The following is a 20,804-nucleotide window of genomic DNA, read 5'->3' on the forward strand; positions in this document are numbered from 1 at the left end:
TGCCTGTGGACATTGGCATGGGACAGGCCAGACTGTTATTGCAGAGTGTCTTACCCAGATGAGGTATTGCAACATTCTCATGTGCTCTGCTTCAGGACACTTTCCAAACACAGAACATCTGATGAAGGGTCTTGACCTGAAATGTAGACTGTTTGTGACTGTCCATAGATGCTGCCAGACCTACTGAGTTCCTCCAGCATTTTGTGTATGGTATGTCAAGTACAAAGGTCGCAGGACACAGGAACACAATTATTTTCAGATCATACAACACGGTGACTTGGAAATGCTTTATAGATTGTCCACCGTCAATGGATCTGTGAGAGTACCTTCAGCACATGGGTTGTACTTGTCATTTTATTGAGCAATTGGTCATGGACAGTATAAAATGGTCTTGTCAGCAAACCTGCATTCCATGATTCATTTGTGTTGGTGATGAATTAGTTCCTCTCAGAAACCAATGCTTATGTATGTTGTAATTCACCCTGAACTCAATGCCCCAGAATCAGAATCAAATTTTGATTATCAATGCCTTACAGGATGTTAAATTTGTTGACTTGCATTTCCTTTTCTCCTTAGTTAAAATTTTCTCAATACAGAGATTCCCAGTTTGTTAATAGTATGGTAAAATAAACTGTTTGCTTAGATACCACACCCTAAATCAGGGGTTCCCAACCTTTTCTATGCCATGGACCAATAACTTTTAGATAGGGGACCGTGGACCACAGGCTGGGAACCCCTGCCTTAAAGTATTCTAGGAATAAAGAAATTAGCCATTTCATCATTCCTAGGCAAAGTACAGTCCGCAAACTAAGTAGTGAAAAATAACAGTGTGTACATAAGATTAAAGTTGATGGATTTAACTTTCCAGTATGTAGATCTTTTGCCATCACTGGGTCTATGTACTAGAATTTCTACCAGCAGCAGCATTCCCGCACTACAAGGACAAGATGGTGGTTCATGATTACTTACCCAAGGGCAATTAGGGATGGATCATAAATGCGGACCTTTCCTATGCCCATCACTGTCAGTAAATATTTTCAAATCCTTTCATTAATAACCAATGAATGTTTAAACATGAGAACATCTGCAGATGCAGGAAATCCAGAGCAACCCACATGAAATGCTGGAGGAACTCAGCAACTCAGGCAGCACTATGGAATTGAACAAACAGTCTATGCTTCAGGGCTGAGACCCTTCTTCAGGACTCTAGTCCTTTTTCAGGTCCTGAAGAAGGGTCTCGGCCTGAAACACTGACTATTTATTCATTCCCTTAACTGCTGTCTGACCTGCTGAGATCCTCCAGCATTCAATGTATTTTAAGTTTTTTTTTGTCTTGGTACCAGGATTTTCAGATTTTACAAGATCCAACCAGAACTATCCAATTGCTGTTTAATTCAGCTCCCAAATCTTCCCTGACAGATCTCTGTGAGAAGATACACTGCCTCTCTGATTGGAAAGCTGCAATGCAAACTTCTGCCTTCTTGTACACAGTTTGGTATTTCACTTCTGAAAATTGGGCAAGAGCCAGAACTTCTGTAACCTTGTTAGTTGCACTGCTAACTATGTTGCATGATGTATGGGAAAGAATTTTCTGTTGTGCACAATGAATTAGAAGTTAAATGCGGCACGGTAGCATAGTAGTTAATATAGTGCTTTACAATACAGGCTACCCGGGTTCAATCCCTGCCATTGCCTGTAAAGAGTTTATACATTCTTCCCATGGTCATGTGGGTTTGCTCTGGTTTACTCCCACAGTCCAAACACATACTGGTGGGTAGGTTAATTGGTCATTGTAAAATTGTCCCGTGATTAGGTCAGGATTAAACTGGGGGATCAGGAACAAGAGAAGATCTGTAGATGCTGGAAATCCGAGCAACACACGCAAAATGCTGGAGGAACCTAGCAGGCCAGGCAGCATCTACGGAAAAGTCTGCAGTCAACAGTTCAGGTCGAGACCCTTCAGCAAAACTCTTAAATTGGGAGGTGATACTGCTGGGAGGTGCAGCTCAAAGGGTCCAGAAGGGCCTACTCTGTGTTGTAGCTCAATAAATAAGCAACTATAGAGGTGAACGAATTAAACTATTTGAGGCTTGTCCCTGTTCTCACTGAAGTGAACACTTTGTTCCTATCAGGATATAATAATCCCAAAGTGTAAAAGAAAATTGAGAACATATTACCTCAGTTATATATTGGGAAGGCTAAAGGCATGTCTTGAGCTCCACAACTGAGACCTCACAGGCCATTCTCTTTTGGGCCAACATGTTTTCTAATCTCATGCACAGCTAAGTTTCTGGCCAACACCAAGATTGATAGTTTCCATGTCTGTCGCATTTTTCTGTCGGTTTTCATCCGAGCTTACTTCAACTGCTGTCCAAAAGGCCATCAAAGCCTCCAATATTCTTTGAATCTGCTTCTCAGATGTTTTCCTGACTTGTCCCTTACTGTCTACCCTCATTCAGAACTTGCATCATTTGCTGTTTGCCCATCATCCAGGCACCAGTGACCCACAATGGCTTTGCCCCAATTCTTGCGTGTGTTTGTTTTTGCAACTCTAATCTTCGTCTCTTTCTTTCCTTTTTTACCAACTGGACTTCCACCTACACCCTGTAATCCCTGCACTTCCTTATTCTTTCCCCTCTCTGTGAAACTGACTTTGGTTACTTCGTCACTGGTGGTAGCTGTACACCATCAAATCCTTAATGCTCTTCTGTGCTCCCACAAACCTGCCTCTCCACTTCTATCTCCTACTTTGAAGCCTGCTCATTTGACTGGGTATTCCACTGCCCATTTTACTGTGAATAATGATATCTGATGACTGTTTCTGTAAATTGCTTTTTTTGTACTAAAGGACTATGCATCAATGCAAGTTTCTCAATGGTTGAAAAATGTCTAACAATGCATTGCAATGCTGATATTTCTCTAAAGAGGCCCAAGGACTCACACCATCAGGTTCAGGAACAGTTATTACTCCTCAACCATAAGGCTCTTGAACTAAAGGGGATAAATTTACTCAACTTCACTTGCCCCATCACTGAAATGTTCCCACACCAATGGACTCACCTTCAAGAACTCTTCATTTCATATTCTCAATATTTATTGTTTGCTTATTCATTTATTATTATTTCTTCTTTTTGTACGAGGGTGATTGTTAAGTTCATGGCCTAAGGTAGAAGGAATCAATTTTAGAAAACCTAGCACATTTATTTTTCCTACATTTACACACTTAGTCCAGTGGTTGTGGAGCACACGGATCCCTTCTTTGTAGAAGTCAGCGTCTTGGACCTCCATAAGTGGTAGCATGGGTGATTGATAAGTTCGTGGCCTAAGGTAGAAGGAGATGAGTTATTAACTTAAAACTTACTGCATTTTCAGTCGAGTTGAACTGCACGTGTACGTAACAAAAGCTGTATAACTCATCTCCTTCTACCTTAGGCCACAAACTTATCAATCACCCCGCTGTGGACCACTTCTACAAAGAAGGGATCTGTATGCTCCACGACCGCTGGACTAAGTGTGTACGTGTAGGAGGGGACTATGTTGAAAAATAAATGTGCTAGGTTTTCTAAAATTGACTTCTCTACCTTAGGCCATGAACTTATCAATCACCCCTCATATTTGCAGTTTGTTTCATTGATTTTTGGTTATTATTCTATAGATTTATTGAGTATGCCTGCAAGAAAATGAATTTCAGGATTGTATATGGTGACATATATATACTTTGATAATAAAATTTACTTTGAACTTTAGTTAAATTCAGACTTTTGAGGCTCAGTCCGATTTTCCACTGAGTAAATAAGCAGCCTTTGGAAGGGCACCTCTGTGACTTGTTTTTATAGCCCATGCCAGTGTTATGTCCCACAATAGCTTCCTCCCATCACACTTTATCAGGCTCTTCATTCAGTTTTCCTCTTCCTTTCTCCATCATGTTCTTAGCTCATTTCCTTCTGGAAATGAGGTAATCTTTCTGTGGGAAGTTCTGCACTCACAGGTTTATCGCAGTTTATATTTAGATTTAGTTGTTCCCATTTCAGCTTATAACTGGTTATCTTAATCTATATTTTTACATTCTGATCTTGTTTGCAAGGGAAAACATCCTCTCTCCTAATCATTTCATTTCCTTCATTCAGTAGCCCCCTCAGTCGTAAGGTGTAACCTCTCACTTCTGGTATCAATGGTTCAATGGTTCCATTTAATATTAGAGAATGTATACAGTATACAACCTTTCATAGACATCCACGAAACAGGAGAGTATCATAAAGAATGAATGACAGTAAGTCCAGAGCCCCTTTCCCCCTCCCACGCACAAACAGCAGCAAATAATCAACCCTCCCCCTCCACCACCCCCACTTATTCAACAGGAAGCATCAGCCCCCACCTCTCATCAAACAAGCAATCACAAAGCCCCCAAAGAGAGACTATGATCTGCAGTACAACTAAAACTAATTGTACACCTTATAATTTGACATGCCACAAGTTCTGTCTGTCTTTCTCTCCCTCCCTCCAATAAAGGAGCAGAGAGGTGACACCCTTCCCACAGCGAGAGCTGAGACCAAAACCTTTTCAATATCTGTCTATCTCTGTCAACTAGAACCATTCACAATATTCCTAGTGTCCTAACCAAAGTCTGCACAATTACAACTTCTCTGCTTTTCAATATTATCTCTCTGGATATGAATAACAATATTCTTGTTTATTTTTATTGCCTAGCACTAACCCTAATTCCTCAGTGCTGAATGGGCTCCACGGCTGTGGGCTCACTATTGGGATCTCTGCACTTCCTGTCCCACGTGTCTTTGTTTGCTCTTTCTTAACTATTTGTGCGATTTGATCGAGGAGCTTCAGCTCAGCGGAACTGTGTCTGCGCGCGGTGGTCTGCAGCCAGGTACACAGTGCTGAACTGATTGACTGGCTGTGGCTACTAGACCATTTTGGGTTTGATGTTTAATGAGGTTATTTGCTTGATTTTTTGCTGGTTGAGCAATTTACGAATCTGCTGGGGCTACCTATTATGTCCGGTACTCGCAATGTGGCCTATTGTTGAGAACCGTCATAAAATTGGGGAGCACTTTGTCGAGCGCCTCCGCACCATGTGCCGCAAATGGGAATTCCCGGTGGCCAAACTTTTTAAGGCCAATTCCTATTCCCGTTCTGAGGTGTCATTCGATGGCCTCCCCCGAGATGAGGCCGCCTCTGGGTGGAGGAGCAACACCTTATATTCCGTCTGAGTATCCTCCAACCTAATGGCATGAATATCAATTTCTCCTTCCAATGAACAAATTTCGACACCCCTCCCCATCTCTATTCCCCACTCTGTCCTTTCACTTCTCACCTGCCTAAAGCTTACCCTGGGTTTCCTCCTCCTTCCCTTTCTCCTGTGATCCACTCTCCTCTCCTATCAGATTATCTCTTCTCCAGCTCTTGACCTTTCCCACCCATCTGGCTTCACCTATCACCTTCCAGCTAGCCTCCTTCCCCTACCCCACCTTCTTATTCCAGCATTTCTGCCAAGTCCTACGCCCTTCTCAGTCCTGAAGAAGGATCTCGGCCTGAAATGTCAACTATTTATTCTTTTCCATAGAAGCTGCCTGACTCTGTGTGTGTGTGTGTGTGTGTGTGGCGTTGGATTACATAGAACATAGAATAGTACAGCATATTACAGGTCCTTCGGCCCACAATGTTGTGCCGACCCTCAAACCCTGCCTCCCATATAACCCCCCCACCTTAAATTCCTCCATATACCTGTCTAGTAGTCTCTTAAATTTCACTAGTGTATCTGCCTCCACCACTGACTCAGGCAGTGCATTCCACGCACCAACCACTCTCTGAGTGGAAAACCTTCCTCTAATATCCCCCTTGAACTTCCCTCCCCTTACCTTAAAGCCATGTCCTCTTGTACTGAGCAGTGGTGTCCTGGGGAAGAGGCACTGGCTGTCCACTCTGTCTATTCCTCTTAATATCTTGTACACCTCTATCATGTCACCTCTCATCCTCCTTCTCTCCAAAGAGTAAGGCCCGAGCTCCCTTAATCTCTGATCATAATCCATACTCTCTAAACCAGGCAGCCTGGTAAATCTCCTCTGTACCCTTTCCAATGCTTCCACATCCTTCCTATACTGAGGCGACCAGAACTGGACACAGTACTCCAAGTGTGGCCTAACTAAAGTTTTATAGAGCTGCATCATTACATTGTGTCTCTTAAACTCTATCCCTCGATTTATGAAAGCTAACACCCCATAAGCTTTCTTAACTACCCTATCTACCTGTGAGGCAACTTTCAGGGATCTGTGGACAGGTACCCCCAGATCCCTCTGCTCCTCTACACTACCAAGTATCCTGCCATTTACTTTGTACTCTGCCTTGGATCCAAATCTTCCAGCATCTGCAGATTTTCTCTTGTTTATGATTGTTCTTTTGTTTTGTGCATTGGGTGCTTGATGGTCTTTGTTGTGTGTGGTTTTTCTTTATTTCATGGCTGCCTGTGGGAAGACAAATCTCATGGTTGTATACATACGTGGATAATAAATGTACTTTGACATTTTAATGTACTGATACTTATGATTTCTGTATTTATATGTTCAGATCCCTTTGTATCTCTACATCCCAGAGGACATGTGGCCTTTGTATTCTTCTTGCCAAAATGTAGTACTTTGCCTTTCTTTACATTGTGAAGCCCCCCTGCCCCCAAAGCTGGTGCAAAGTGCATTGCCTATTCCAATCCCCACTGACAACAATATGGCAGTGTCCTTTCACAGAGCACCACGGTAGCATAGCAATTGGCGCAATGCTTTTACACTTCTGGGCATTGGAGTTCGCAGTTCAGTTCTGGCATCCCCAGCAAGAAAGTTTGTACATCCTTCCGTGTGTACATGGAATGCCTCTAGGTGCTCCATTTTCCTCACACATACCAGTTAGTAGGTTATACACACAAAATGCTGGAGGAATCAGCAGACCAGGCAGCATCTATGGAAATGAATAAATAGTCGACGTTTCAGACTGAGAGTCTTCATCAGGACTGGAAAGAAAGATGAGAAATCGGAGCAAGAAGGTGAAGGAAGGGTTTGTGATTCTGGTTAGTAGGTTAATTGGTCTTTGTAAATTGCCCTGCAATTAGGTTATGATTAAGTCAGTGGGTTGTTGGTTGGCATCGCCCAGGGGGCCGGAAGGGCCTGTTCTACTCTGTATCTCTCAACTAAAAATAAACAAAAGATGTGCTGAGTGATCCACTCTCACTTTGGAAATTGGTTGCATAGTTCCCTGAAGTTGTCACACGTTCAATGAATGCTTTCAATAAAAAACAATTATTTTGTACCAATGAGGCAGTGTCATAGACAAGTACAGCACAGAAACAGGCCATTCAGCCCATTTAGCCCAAGCCATACCATTTAAATTGTCTAGTCCCATTGACCTGCACCAGGACCATAGCCTTGCTATCCATGTACCTATCTGAACTTCTCTTAAACGTTGAAATCGAGTCCCTATGCACCACTTGCACTGGCAGCACATTTCACACTCTCACCACCCTCTGAGTGAAGAAGTTTCCCTTCATGTTCCTCTTAAACATTTCACTTTTCACCCTTAAGCCACGACCTCTGGTTGTAGTCCCACTCAACCTCAATGGAAAAAGCCTGCTTGTATTTACCCCTCATAGATAATATCCCTCATAATTTTGTATGCGTCTACCAAAACTCAATGGTGGCTGTTCGTTACAAAATGATTTGAGCAAGATTCCTTTTCAGTTGAGTATCCATTTGCAAAGACTGGCATTTTTCATGTAATCCTCCACACTTTGAATTACCCAATCTACAATATTACTGTCACTATCCAAGTCCTTTATCAGGGGTGTTAAAGAAACAAGTAAAGAAGGTTGAGAAGTTTTTGACAGATACACACCATGACTGCTTTTGACTGGGTAAATGGAATGTTGCTATTTCCATAAACAGATGATTCTTCAATCAGGGAACACAAAATTTAACATTTTTGGTAAAGGTGTAAGAGGATATGAAGAAAAACTCTTTACCCTCTGAGGAGATTTTCAAATCACTGGCAGTGACAGTGAAAACAGAAACATTCAGATATAGGTTAGCAAATTTAGAGTCACGTTGATTGTCCTATTCTCACACCAGCATCATCTCCCCTCTCTGCTAACTGAACTTTATCCATTATTATCCTTTGGCTTGTAATTTTAGATTTATAAATAATGATATTTATGCATACATGTTAGAGGCCTTAAAGATAAAAAAAACATACTGCTGCCTTTTGATGTTCTATTAGTTGAACACAAAGGCACGGTAGCATAGTGGCTAGCACAATGCTTTACAATGTCAGCTACCTGGATTTAATTCCCACTGTTGTCTGTAGAGTTTGTACGTTCTCCCTGTGATCACATGGGTTTCTTCCAGGTGCTCCACTTTCCTCCCACGTGTCAAAGACTTACCAGTTGATAGGTTAACTGGTCATTGTAAATAGTCCTGTGATTAGACTAGGGTTGCTGCGTGGCACGACTCGAAAGGACGGAAAGGCCTATGCCACACTCTCTCAATAAATAAATAAACAAACCAAAGTTAATGACAGGTTTACTGTCGTATGCACAGGTGCAGTGACAGACACATCGCATGATATAATCATGTCTGTGATCTGCAGCTACACTCAAACTGCTGTTCTTCATGGTGGTGGGCTCTTGCTGTTAGAGCTCGCCAAATGGCCTATCATTTTCTATATCTCCAGGAGCAGCCTAGAAGACATGCACAACTGGGGTGCGGCTCTGCAGATGACCCGATTCCTCGCTGATGTTGCCAACTGAAGCGTCGCAGGAGATCGGAACATCAGGACAGCAGTGTACACTGCTGTTGAAATAAGTGATGCTTCAGACTATAACATTGGAACAGCAAACTGTTGGTCTCCCACTCACTGTGGCAGGAGTGATACCTCTGTCTCCTTCATTAGTGAGAGAGAAATGGGGAATGTCAAACTGTTGGGATGAACAATAGTTTTTGATGGACTGTAGTTCTTGGTCTTTTTCTGGGCTTTGCTATTGTTATGCATGCCAGGTGGTAGGGAGCTGATTCTTGTGCTGAGGTGGGGGTGGAGGAGGGGTGGGGAAGAGGAATGGGAGAGTGTAAATGCTTTGCTGCTGTTTGGGCATGGGAGATGGAGAAAGGCTTTGGGGTTCTCATGTATTTCTGTCATTCATTCATTTCCTGTTTCGGGGATGTCTGTGAAGAGTAAGAATTTCAGGTTGTATATTGTATACATTCTCTGATATTAAATGGAACCAGAGAATCATTGAAAAGCAGCATTCACAAGAAAAGCATCAACGAAACATAAACACAATTCTACAAGAAAGAACACAATCAGAACAAAAAGTAAATCCAATTTTTAGTGCAAATCGTAATTTAACCTTGCCAGAAAGTAAACATGATCATTGTGTGCTAAAAGTTTTGAAGACATACTCAAAATGGCCACTTTATTAGATACCTTCTGTACCCTATAAAGTGGCCACTTAATGTATATTTGTGATCTTCTGTTGCTATGGCACACCACTTTTGTAACCTCTGGTTATTTGAGTTACTGTCGCCATTCTTGTTGCTTGAGCTAGTCAGGCCATTTTTCTCTGAACTCTCTCACTAAAAAGCATTTTCGCCCACAGCACTGCTGCATACTGATGTTTTTTATTCTGTTGCACTATTCTCTGCAAACTCTAGAGAATGTTGTGCATGAAAATCCCAGGGGAGCTGCAGCTTCTGAGATGCCCAAATCACCCTGTCTGGCACCAATAATCATTCCACAGTCAAAGTCACTTAGATCACATTTCTGATGCTTAGTCTGAACAACAACTGAACCTCTTGACCATGTTTGCATGTTCTTATACATTGAGTTGCTGCCACATGATTGGCTGATTAGATATTTGTATTAATGAGCAGGAGTACAAAGTGTGTCTAATAAAGTGGCCACAGAGTGTATTTTGAAGCATATTCAGATTAACACAATATTGTGATCTAATACAGATAGTGGGCAGAGAAATGTTGCTCCACTTAATTGACCATATGGTTGAAAAGTATGGAGAAGATTCTACCATAACTCAGATAATAAACAGTACCCGGATTCACATCATGCCATCCATGAATCCAGATGGCTATGCAGAAACTGAAAATGCAGAATATTGCAAACCCTCTCAAGGCAGGTAAGAACATCTTCTTTAGTTGCTTTTTACTTGATTAGAACATGGTTGATTTGCAAGCCAGCATCTCTGTTTGTCATTCATGTGTTACAATCTTTTCTGCAGCTGGTAAGTCTCATGGATCTGTAACATACTACAACATAGAAACAGGAATCTTGTCCCAAATTGTCCCAACTTATCTAACTTAGCCCTGTATGCCACATTCAACCCATACCTCTCTAAGACCCATGAACACCATTACTACTTTCCCTCCTCTTTTTGCATTACTTACTTAACATTTATGACAAACACAAGAAGGAAACTGTGCTGTTTTATTTATTTATTTATGGAGATACCACATGGAATAGGGTCTTCCAGTCCATCCACCCAGCCCAGTAATCCCCCCATGAAATCCAAGCCTAATTATGGGACAATTTACAATGACCAATTAACCTGCTAACTGGCAAACATGAGGAAATCTGCAGATGCTGGAAATTCAAGCAACACATACAAAATGCTGGTGGAACGCAGCAGGCCAGGCAGCATCTTTAGGAAGAAGTATAGTCGACATTTCGGGCTGAGACCCTTCGTCAGGACTAACTGAACAGTTAGTCCTGACGAAGGGTCTCAGCTCGAAACATCGACTGTACTTCTTCCTATAGATGCTGCCTGGCCTGCAGCATTCCACCAGCATTTTGTGTGAGTAACCTACTGACTGGTACATCTTTGGACTATGGGAGGAAACCAATGCACCTGGAGGAAACTCTTGCAGTCATGGGGAAAACATAAAAACTCTTTAAAGGCAGCGGCGGGAATTGAACCTGGGTTGTCTGTACTATAAAGCACTGTGCTAACCACTACGCTACTGTACTACACTATTTTGAAACATAGAAAACCTACAGCACAATACAGGCCCTTTGGTCCACAAAGTTGTGCCGACCATGTACCTACCTTAGAAATTACTAGGCTTACCCATAGCCCTCTATTTTACTAAGCTCCATGTACCTATCTAAAAGTCTCTTAAAAGACCCTATCATATCCACCTCCACCACCGTTACTGGCAGCCCATTCCGCACACTCACCATTCTCTGAGTAAAAGACTTACCCCTGACATCTGTACCTACTCCCCAGCACCTTAAACCTGTGTCCTCTTGTGGCAACCATTTCAGCCCTGAGAAAAAGCCTCTGACTGTCCACATGATCAATGCCTCTCATCATCTTATACACCTCTATCAGGTCACCTCTCATCATCCTTTGCTCCAAGGAGAAAAGGCTGTGATAACTCAACCTAAGGCATGCTCCCCAATCCAGGCCACATCCTTGTAAATCTCCTCTGCACACTTTCTATGGCTTCCACATCCTTCTTGTAGTGAGACGACCAGAACTGAGCACAGTACTCCAAGTGTGGTCGGACCAGCGTCCTATATAGCTGCAACATTACCTCTTGGCTGCTAAATTCAATTCCATGATTGATGAAGACCAATGCACTGTATACCTTCTTAACCACACAGTCAACCCATGCAGAAGCTTTGAGCGTCCTATGGACATGGACCCCAAGATCCCTCTGATCCTCCACATTACTAAGAGTCTTACTATTAATACTATGTTCTGCCATCATATTTGACCTACCAAAATGAACCACTTCACACTTATCTGGGTTGAATTCCATTTGCCACTTCTCAGCCCAGTTTTGCATCCTATCAATGTCCCGCTGTAACCTTTGACAGCCCTCCACAATCTCCACAACTCCTCCATCATTTGCGTCATCAGCAAACTTACTAACCCATCCCTCCACTTCCTCATCCAGGTCATTTATAAAAATCACAAAGAGTAAGGGTCCCAGCTCAGATCCCTGAGGCACTCCACTGCTGACCGACCTCCATGCAGAATATAACAATATGACCCGTTTACAACCAATCTTTGCCTTCTGTGGGCAAGCCAGTTCTGGATCCACAAAGCAAGGTCCCCTTGTATCCCATGCCTCCTTACTTTCTCAATAAGCCTTGCATGGGGTACCTCATCAAATGCCTTGCTGAAATCCATATACTCTACATTTGCTGCTCTTCCTTTATCAATGTGTTTAGCCACATCCTCAAAAAATTCAATCAGGCTCGTCAGGCACGACCTGCCCTTGACAAAGCCATGCTGACTACTCCTATTCATATTATATCTCATCGAATGTACACAAATCCTGCATCTCAGGATCTTTTTCATCAACTTACCAACCACTGAGGTAAGACTCACTGGTGTATAATTTCCTGGGCAATCTCTACTCCCTTTCTTGAATAAAGGAACAACATCTGCAACCCTCCAATCCTTGGGAACCTCTCCCGTCCCCATTGATGATGCAAAGATCATCGCCAGAGGTTCAGCAATCTCCTCCCTCACCTCCCACAGTAGCCTGGGGTATATTTTGTCCAGTCCTGGCAACTTATCCATCTTGATTTGGCCTATTTTTTCATGTGCCTCCAAGTTTCCTGAAATTTTATCCTTAATAATGGACTCCCAACATCTTCCCAACCATTGAAGTCAAGCTAAGTGACGTATAATTTCTTGTATGTCACCTCCATCCAGTCTTAAAGAGTGAAGTGACATTTGTAACTTCACACTCCTCCAGATCCATTCCAGAATCTCGTGAACCATGAAAGATCACTACTATTGTCTCCATAATCTCTTCAGCTACCTCCTTCCAAACCCTGGGTTTTGGTCCATCTGGGAAGCCAATATGGGGTTTGATAGCCTTTGAATTTTTTTGGGAGATCAGTGTTGGAATATATGCCAACATTGCATTTGCCTTTTTTACCACAGATTCAACCTGTGAATTAACCTCCATGGAGTCTTGCACAAGGACTCCCAAGTCCCTTTGCACCTCTGATGTTGAATTTTCTCCCTAATTAGATAATAGTCTACATTCTTTTTACCAAAATGCATGATCATATATTACCTGTCACTGAATTCCATCTGCCACTTTTTCGCCCATTCTTCCAATTGTCCAAGTCCTGCAGCAATCGCATTGGTTGCTCAGAACTACCTACCCCTCCACCTATCTTTGTTTCATCCACAGGCTTTGCCATAAAGCCATCATTGACAAACAATGTGAAAAGTAGCAGTCCCAATACTGACCCCTGACAAACACCACTAGTCACTGGCAGCCAACCAGAAAGTCCCCTTTATTCCCATTTGCTGCCTCCTGCCTATCAGCCATTCCTCTATCCATGCCAGTATATTTCTTGTAACGCCACAAGATTGTATCTTGTTAAGCAGCCTCACCTGAGGCATCTTATCAAATGCCTTCTGAAAATCCTTTGTCCACCCTGCTTGTCACTTCCTTGAAAAACTCTAACAGATTTGTCAGGCAAGATTTCCCTTTACAGAAAGCATGCTGACTCTGAAACTTCATCCTTAATAATAGACTCCAACACTTATCCAACCACTGAGGTTAAGCTAACTGGTTGTAATTTCTTCTTTTCTCTTCCTCCCTTCTTAAAGAGTGGAGGACAGTTGCAATTCTCCAGTCTTCTGGGACCATGCCAAAATTAAGTGTTTCTTGAAAGATCATGACCAGTGCATCCGTTATCTCTTCAGCAATCTCTTTCAGGATCCTGGGATGTAGTCCATCTGGTCCACGTGACTTATCCACATTAAGACCTTTTAGTTGGCCTAGCACTTTTTCATTTGTAATAGCAATGGCACTCATTCCTGCTCCCTGACACTCATGGACCTCTGGCACACTGCTAGTGTCTTCTACAATAAAGACTGATACAAAGTACTAATTAAGTTTAAAGCCATTTCTTTATCCCTCACTAGTACCTCACCATCATCATTTTCCAGTGGATAAAATATCAACTCTCAACTCCCTTTTACTCTTTATATAACTGAAAAAAACTTGTAGTATCCTGCTCTATATTATCGACTAGTTTGCCCATATATTTCTTTTTTTTCCCTTCTTATAGCTTTTTTAGTTGCCTATTGTTGGCTTTTAGAAGCTTTTTAATTATCCAACTTCCCACTCACTTTTGCTACTTTATGTGCCATTTCTTCGGCTTTTATGCAATCCTTAACTTCCCTTGTTAGCCATGGTTGCCTACCCCTGCTATTTGAGAACAACTTTTTCTGTGGGACATATCTATCCTACGCCTTGTGAACTATTCTTAGAAACTTTAGCTACTTCTGCTTTGCCAACGTCCTGGCCGGTATCCTCCTCCAATCCACCTGGGCAAACTCCTCTCCCATGCCTCTGTAATTCCCTTTATTCCATTGCAATACTGATACATGTGAGTTATGCGCCGCTCTCTCAAATTGCAGTATGAATTCAATCATATTATGAATACTGTCTCTTAAGGGTTCCTTTACATTAAGCTCCCTATTAAAATCTGGGTTGTTACACAGCACCAAATTTAAAATAGTCTTTCCCCTAGTAGGCTCAAGCACAAGCTGCTCTAAAAATCTATCTTGTATACATTCAACAAACTCCAGCTCTTGTGATCCAACCCCAACCTGATTTTCCCAATCCCCTTGCATATTGAAGTCCCCCATTAGAATTGTGACATTGCCTTTATTACATGCCTTTTCCGGCTCCCTTTGCAATCTTAACCCTACATCTTGGCTACTATTTTGATGCCTATATGATTCCCATATTGTGTTTCTTTTTACCCTTGCAGTTTCTTAACTCTATTCACAAAGATTCAACATTCTCTGAATAGAACAAAGCAGCTATCCAAATAACTATTGCATTGTGTTGTTAAGAAAAAGAGGAAAACACAATCTGAAAAACAAGATACAGGCATAAACACAGCTGTACAAAGAAGGAAATATTTTCTTTATATTTATCCTAGAACAGTTCTGGAAAATTAGATGGCATATTAAATTTTCATTTAATGTGCAAAATCACTGTAAACTTAATCTACTATTTTCTTGGCATTTCCTCAAAGATCAGTTAAAAATAATCAATGTCATACATCTCTTGTCATCAATAATCGCCATTACACATTTGGCATTTTGCAGATTCTACTAACTGCCCATTTTTGTTGGAAGACTGATACTGTATTTTTAAATGAAAAATAAAGGTATTGTTAGACCTGTTGAAATGATTAAAAAAAAGAAATTGGGGGTGTTATTTAATGTCATAGTGAAAGCAATTTGGTCGGAAACTCGCTGATTTAACAGAAGGTCACTTTGAACTTTTGTTATCTTCCACTTCAGAAACAACAAAGCAGGCATTGACCTGAACAGAAACTTCCCCACATTTCCTGTAAAGAACTCCTCATCAACATTGCAACCAGAAACAAAAGCCGTAATGAACTGGATTTTGAACGAAACGTTTGTACTGTCCTTAAGTTTGCATGGAGGAGCTGTTGTAGTCAGCTACCCATATGACAGCTTTATAGGAGGTAATGTTGAAATATCTGCCTGTTCCTTCAAGAAACAATTTTATGTACAGAGTTGGTCTAAATACTAGTGATGGAAAATACCTTGAAGATTCATTCAGAGTAAAACTTTTACTGGGGGCCCTGGTTCCTGTCTCACCACTAACACACAGGGTCCCTGGTTCCTCTGTTATCACTAACTCACTGAGACACTGGTCTCTGTGCCACTGTTAACACAGTGGGACCATGGTTCCAACCTACCATTAACTTATCGATGCTTAGTTTTCTGTGTTTCCTTAAAGTTGCCCTGGCTTCTGTCTTTAAATTTGCAAGGGCCTCAATTCCCATGCTCTGTTAACTTGGTGCCTTTAAAGTTACTATAGTCCATTTAAACTCACTTTTGCCACAGTTCCCTTTGTCCCTGCTCCATTATCTTCATGTTCACAGGGCCTCACTGTCGAGGCTTGCTTTGATCTTATTCGTGCCCAGGGTCCCTATGCTCTCTACCAGTTTACTAGGGTCTCGGTTCCTGCACTTTGTTTAAACTCACCAGGATTCCTGCTCCATACACTCCCAAAATTCACTAACACAAAGTACACTGCTGATGCTGGGGTCAAAGCAACACGTACAACATGCTGGAGGAACTCAGCAGGTTGGGCAGCATCCGTGGTTTCCATGAGTTCCTGCAGCATGTTGTATGTGTTGCCCAAAGTTCACTGGTGTCTGTTCAATAAGCTCTTTGAAATTGACTGGGCTGACTACAGAATGTATTATGATACTGTGTATAATTGAGAAAAACACATGAATTAAAAATGTTTTGGCAGGGTCAGGGACTTCTCAAATTGTGTCCACAGCATTTTAAGAGGGATGAGAGCAGCCAGATTTCTAGGTACATATTAGTACTAATAACATAGGGAGGAAAAGCAAAGGGGTCATGTTGAGAGAATTTAGAGAGTTGGGCAGAAAACTGAGAAGCAGGACCTCCAGGATAGTAATTTCTGGATTTCTACTTGTGCCACATGCTAGTGAGGGTAGAAACAGGATGATTTGGTAGAGATGCTGGTGCAGGGGGCAGGGCTTCAGGTTCTTGGATCATTGGGATCTCTTCTGGGGGAGGTATGACCATTTGGCAGGGGGTGGGAACTGAAATGAAAGGACTCAGGATAGGACAGATGGTAAAAAGCAAAGATAGCATGCAGTCAGACTGTTAGGAAGGACAGGCAGATGATAAGACAAAATTACAGCCAGCAGGGTGAGTATCAATGCATTAGGGATTCAGAATCAAAAAGGGTTGCAAATGTAGTACTCAAAGTGTTATATCTCAATGCATGGAGTATAAGAAATAAGGTGGAGGATCTTGCTGCACTATTGCAGATTGTCAGGTATGATGTTGTGGCCATCACAGAATCGTGGCTGATGGATGGTTATAGTTGGGAGCTGAATGTCCAAGTTTATGCATTGTATTGGAGGGATAGGAAGGTAGCCAGAGGGGTGGTGTGACTCTGTTGGTAAAGATTGGCATCAAATCAGTAGAAAGATGTGACATAGGATTGGAAGATGTTGAACCCTTGTGGGTTAAGTTAAGAAACTCCAGACGGCAGTTATATACAGGCCTCCCAACAGTAGCTGGGATGTGGACCACAGATTACAATGGGAAATAGAAAAGGGCAATGTTATGTCAGTCATAGGAGATATTAACATGCAGGTCGATTGGGAAAATCAGGTTGATAATAGATCTCAAGAGATTGAGTTTGCTGAATGCTTACGAGATGGCTTCTTAGAGCAGTTTGTCATTGAGCCCACTACGAGATCAACTATATTGGATTGGGTGTTATGTAATGAACCGGAGGTGATTAGGGAACTTAAGGTGAAAGAACCCTTAGGAGGCAATGATCACAATATGACTGAGTTAAAATTGAAATTTGATAGGTGAAGTCTGACATAGCAGTATTTCAGTGTAAAGGAAATTACAGTGGAATGAGAGAGAAGGTGGCCAAATTATATTGGAGGGGGATGCTGGCAGGAATGACAGTAGAGTAGCAATGGTGTGAGTTTCTGGGGGAAATGAGGAAGGTGCAGGATATATGTATTACAAAAACGAAGAACAACTCAAATGGCAAATATCACAACCATGGCTGACAAGGGGAGTCAAAGCTAATGTGAAAACAAAAGACAGGGCATACAACAAAGCAAAAATTAGTGGGAAGATAGAGAATTGGGAAGCTTTTAAAAACCTACAGAGAGCAACCAAAAGAATCATTAGAAGAGAAAAGATGAAATATGAAAGCAAGCTAGCAAACAGTATCAGAGTAGACGGTAATAGCTTTTTCAGTATATAAAAAATGAAAGAGAGATAAGAGTGGATATAGGACCACAAAAAATGAGGCTGGAGAAATAATAACGGGCCAAGGAGATGGCAGGTGAACTAAATGAGTATTTTGCATCAGCCTTTACTGAGGAAGACACTAGCAATGTGCCGGATGTTGTGTGTGTGGAGGAGAGAAGTGAGTGCAGTTACTGTTACAAGAGAGAAGGTGCTCAAAAAGCTGAAAGACCCAAGGGTACATAAGTCATCCAGACCAGCTGAACTGCACCCTAAGGTTCTGAAAGAGGTAGTGTTAGAGATTGTGGAGGCATTAGCAATGACCTTTCAAGAATCCTTGGACTCTTGACAATGGTGCCGAAGGACTGGAAAATTCCATATGTTGCTCAATTCTTCAAGAAAGGAGGAAGGTAGCAGAAAGGAAACTATGGACCAGTTAGCCTGACCTCAGTGGTTGGGAAGAGGTTGGAGTTAATTGTTAAGGATGAGGTGACACTGGACAAGAAAGGACAAAGTCAGCATGGTTTCCTTAAGGGAGAATCTTGCCTGATGAACCTGTTGGAAATTTTAAGAAATTCCAAGTAGGATAAATAAAGGGGTTACAGTGGGTGTTGTATATTTGGACTTTCAGAAGGCCTTTGATAAGGTGCTACACATGAGGCTGCTTACCAAGTTAAGACCTCATGGTATTACAGGGAAGTTACTAACATGATTAGGGCATTGGCTGATTGGTAGGAGGCAACCAGTGAGAATAAAAGGATCCTTTTCTGGTCAGCTGTCAGTGACTAGTGGTGTTCCGCAGGAACTGGTGTTGCGACCAGTTCTTTTTATGCTGTATATCAATGATTTAGATGATGGAATAGATGGCTTTGTTGCCAATTTACAAATGATACGAAGATTGGTGGAGGGGCAGGTAGTGTTGAGGAAACAGGTAGGCTGCAGAAGGACTTAGACAGATTAGGAGAATGGGCAAGAAAGTGGCAAATGAGATACAATGTTGGAAAATGCATGGTAATGCACTTTGGTAGAAGAAATAAATGTGCAGACTATTTTCTAAACAGGGAGAAAATCCAAAAATTTGAGATGCAAAGGGATTTGGGAGTCCTTGTGCAGAAAACCCTAAAGGTTAACTTGCAGATTGAGTCGGTGGTGAGGAAGGCAAGTGCAGTGTTGGCATTCATTTCAAGAGGTCTAGAATACAAGAGCAAAGATGTGATGCTGAGGCTTTGTAAGGCACTGGTGAGGCCTCTCCTTGAGTATTATGAACAGTTTAGGGCTCCTCATCTAAGAGAAGATGTGCTGGCATTGGAGAAAGTCAGGAGGCTGTTCACAAGGATGATTCCGGGAATGAAATGATTATCAAATAAAGGAAGTTTGATAGCTCTGGAATTTAGAAAGCTGGGGGGGGGTGATTTTATTGAAACCATTTGGATATTGAAAGGCCTAGGCAGAATAGATGTGGAAAGGATGTTTTTCCATGGTGGGGGTTTCTAGAGCAAGAGGGCACAGCCTCAGGATAGAAAGGCATCAACTTAAACCAAAGATGTGGAGAAATTTTGTTAGCCAGAGGGTGGTGAATTTGTTACCACAAGCAGCTGTGGAGGCTATGTTGTTGGGTGTGTTTAAAGCAGAGGTTGATAGATTCTTAATTGAACAGGGCACCAAATGTTACGGGGAGAAGGCTAGAGAATGAGGAGAGGAGAAAAGTATCATCCGTGATTAAATGGTGAAGCAAGCTCGTTGGGCCAAATGGCCTAATTCTGCTCCTATGCCTTATGGTCTTTATAAGTAAATAATATCTGTCTGGAACCATGTCTGGAAAACAACCAGTCAAACATAAACAAAGTCCCAAACATGACAGATTAAAGGAAATTTACTCAGCCAGTTCAAAAAACAAGGAAGAAATCTAAAGAATACAGGGTGGGAGATAACATTATTAATTATGACAGACAGACAGACAGACAGACATACTTTATTGATCCTGAGGGAAATTGGGTTTCATTACAGTTGCACCAACCAAGAATAGTGTAGAAATAAAGCAATATAAAACCATAAATAATTAAATAATATATAATAACTCATAAATAATTATATAATATGGAATTAAAAATAACTTACGATGAACAATGTTGGTCATAAAACCAGTGATTTGTATCAAAACCCTATTGGGAATGGGGTTCCTTCACAGAAAGGATGTACCTACGTGTGACTTCTTGTCACTAAATACTACTTTAAGGACTATAGCAATAAAAATTGAACCTGCTTGGAATTTGATGAGCAAGTCATGCAGTTAATTAGTGTTCAGGCAATAAATCTTAGCTTTGCAAGCATTTCTCATACCTTGTAAAGGAGTGACAAAAACAGATGAAACTCACCATTGTGTTAATTGAGATTTTTTGTTGGAATTGTCATGTTAACTCTGGTTTATGTCTCTGCAAAATACTCCAACTCCAAAGGGATCAGCAGCTGCCCTGACAATGATGTCTTCGTTTATCTTGCAAAGAACTTCTCTTATAACCATGCAGGAATGCACTTCGGAGATGAATGTGCAACAACACCAATTTTTATCGATGGAATTACCATTGGAGCTGATTGGTATTCTTTGGAAGGTAAACTATATGCAAATAATTATTTCTGAGTGGCATTAAGTTGTTCTTAACTTAAACATGCAAAATAAGGGGAGGTGTTTGAATGGAAGTTTCCTCACTTCTTTTAATCCTTGTCTCTACATATTATTTTAAAACAAGTATTTCAGAATAAATATATAAATAAATATTGATAGATTTTCCACTTATTGACCTAAACAGAATGATAAAGGGAGTGTTTCAGAATTTGTTTGGGTATTTACTATACATGACCACTCTTAATTTTCTTTAGGCCACCCTGCTGTGTGCTTGAGATGAGTCCAGGCCTAATTTAAGTATTTATTTATTGAGATTGAGCGCGGAATAGACCCTTC

General features: G+C 41.5%; 1 protein-coding gene across 1 annotated transcript in view; it reads left to right on the top strand.

The window, feature by feature from the left end:
* LOC132398692 (carboxypeptidase M-like) overlaps positions 1-20,804 on the top strand; it is a 66,493-nt gene that overhangs the window by 33,765 nt on the left and 11,924 nt on the right. The window contains exons 3-5 of the mRNA XM_059978466.1: positions 10,005-10,180; positions 15,359-15,546; positions 20,302-20,454. Of these exons, the coding sequence (XP_059834449.1) occupies positions 10,005-10,180; positions 15,359-15,546; positions 20,302-20,454 (517 nt within the window). The remainder of the gene's footprint in view (positions 1-10,004; positions 10,181-15,358; positions 15,547-20,301; positions 20,455-20,804) is intronic.

The sequence above is a fragment of the Hypanus sabinus genome, chromosome 8 (assembly GCF_030144855.1).
Source record: "Hypanus sabinus isolate sHypSab1 chromosome 8, sHypSab1.hap1, whole genome shotgun sequence".
Lineage (NCBI taxonomy): Eukaryota > Metazoa > Chordata > Chondrichthyes > Myliobatiformes > Dasyatidae > Hypanus > Hypanus sabinus.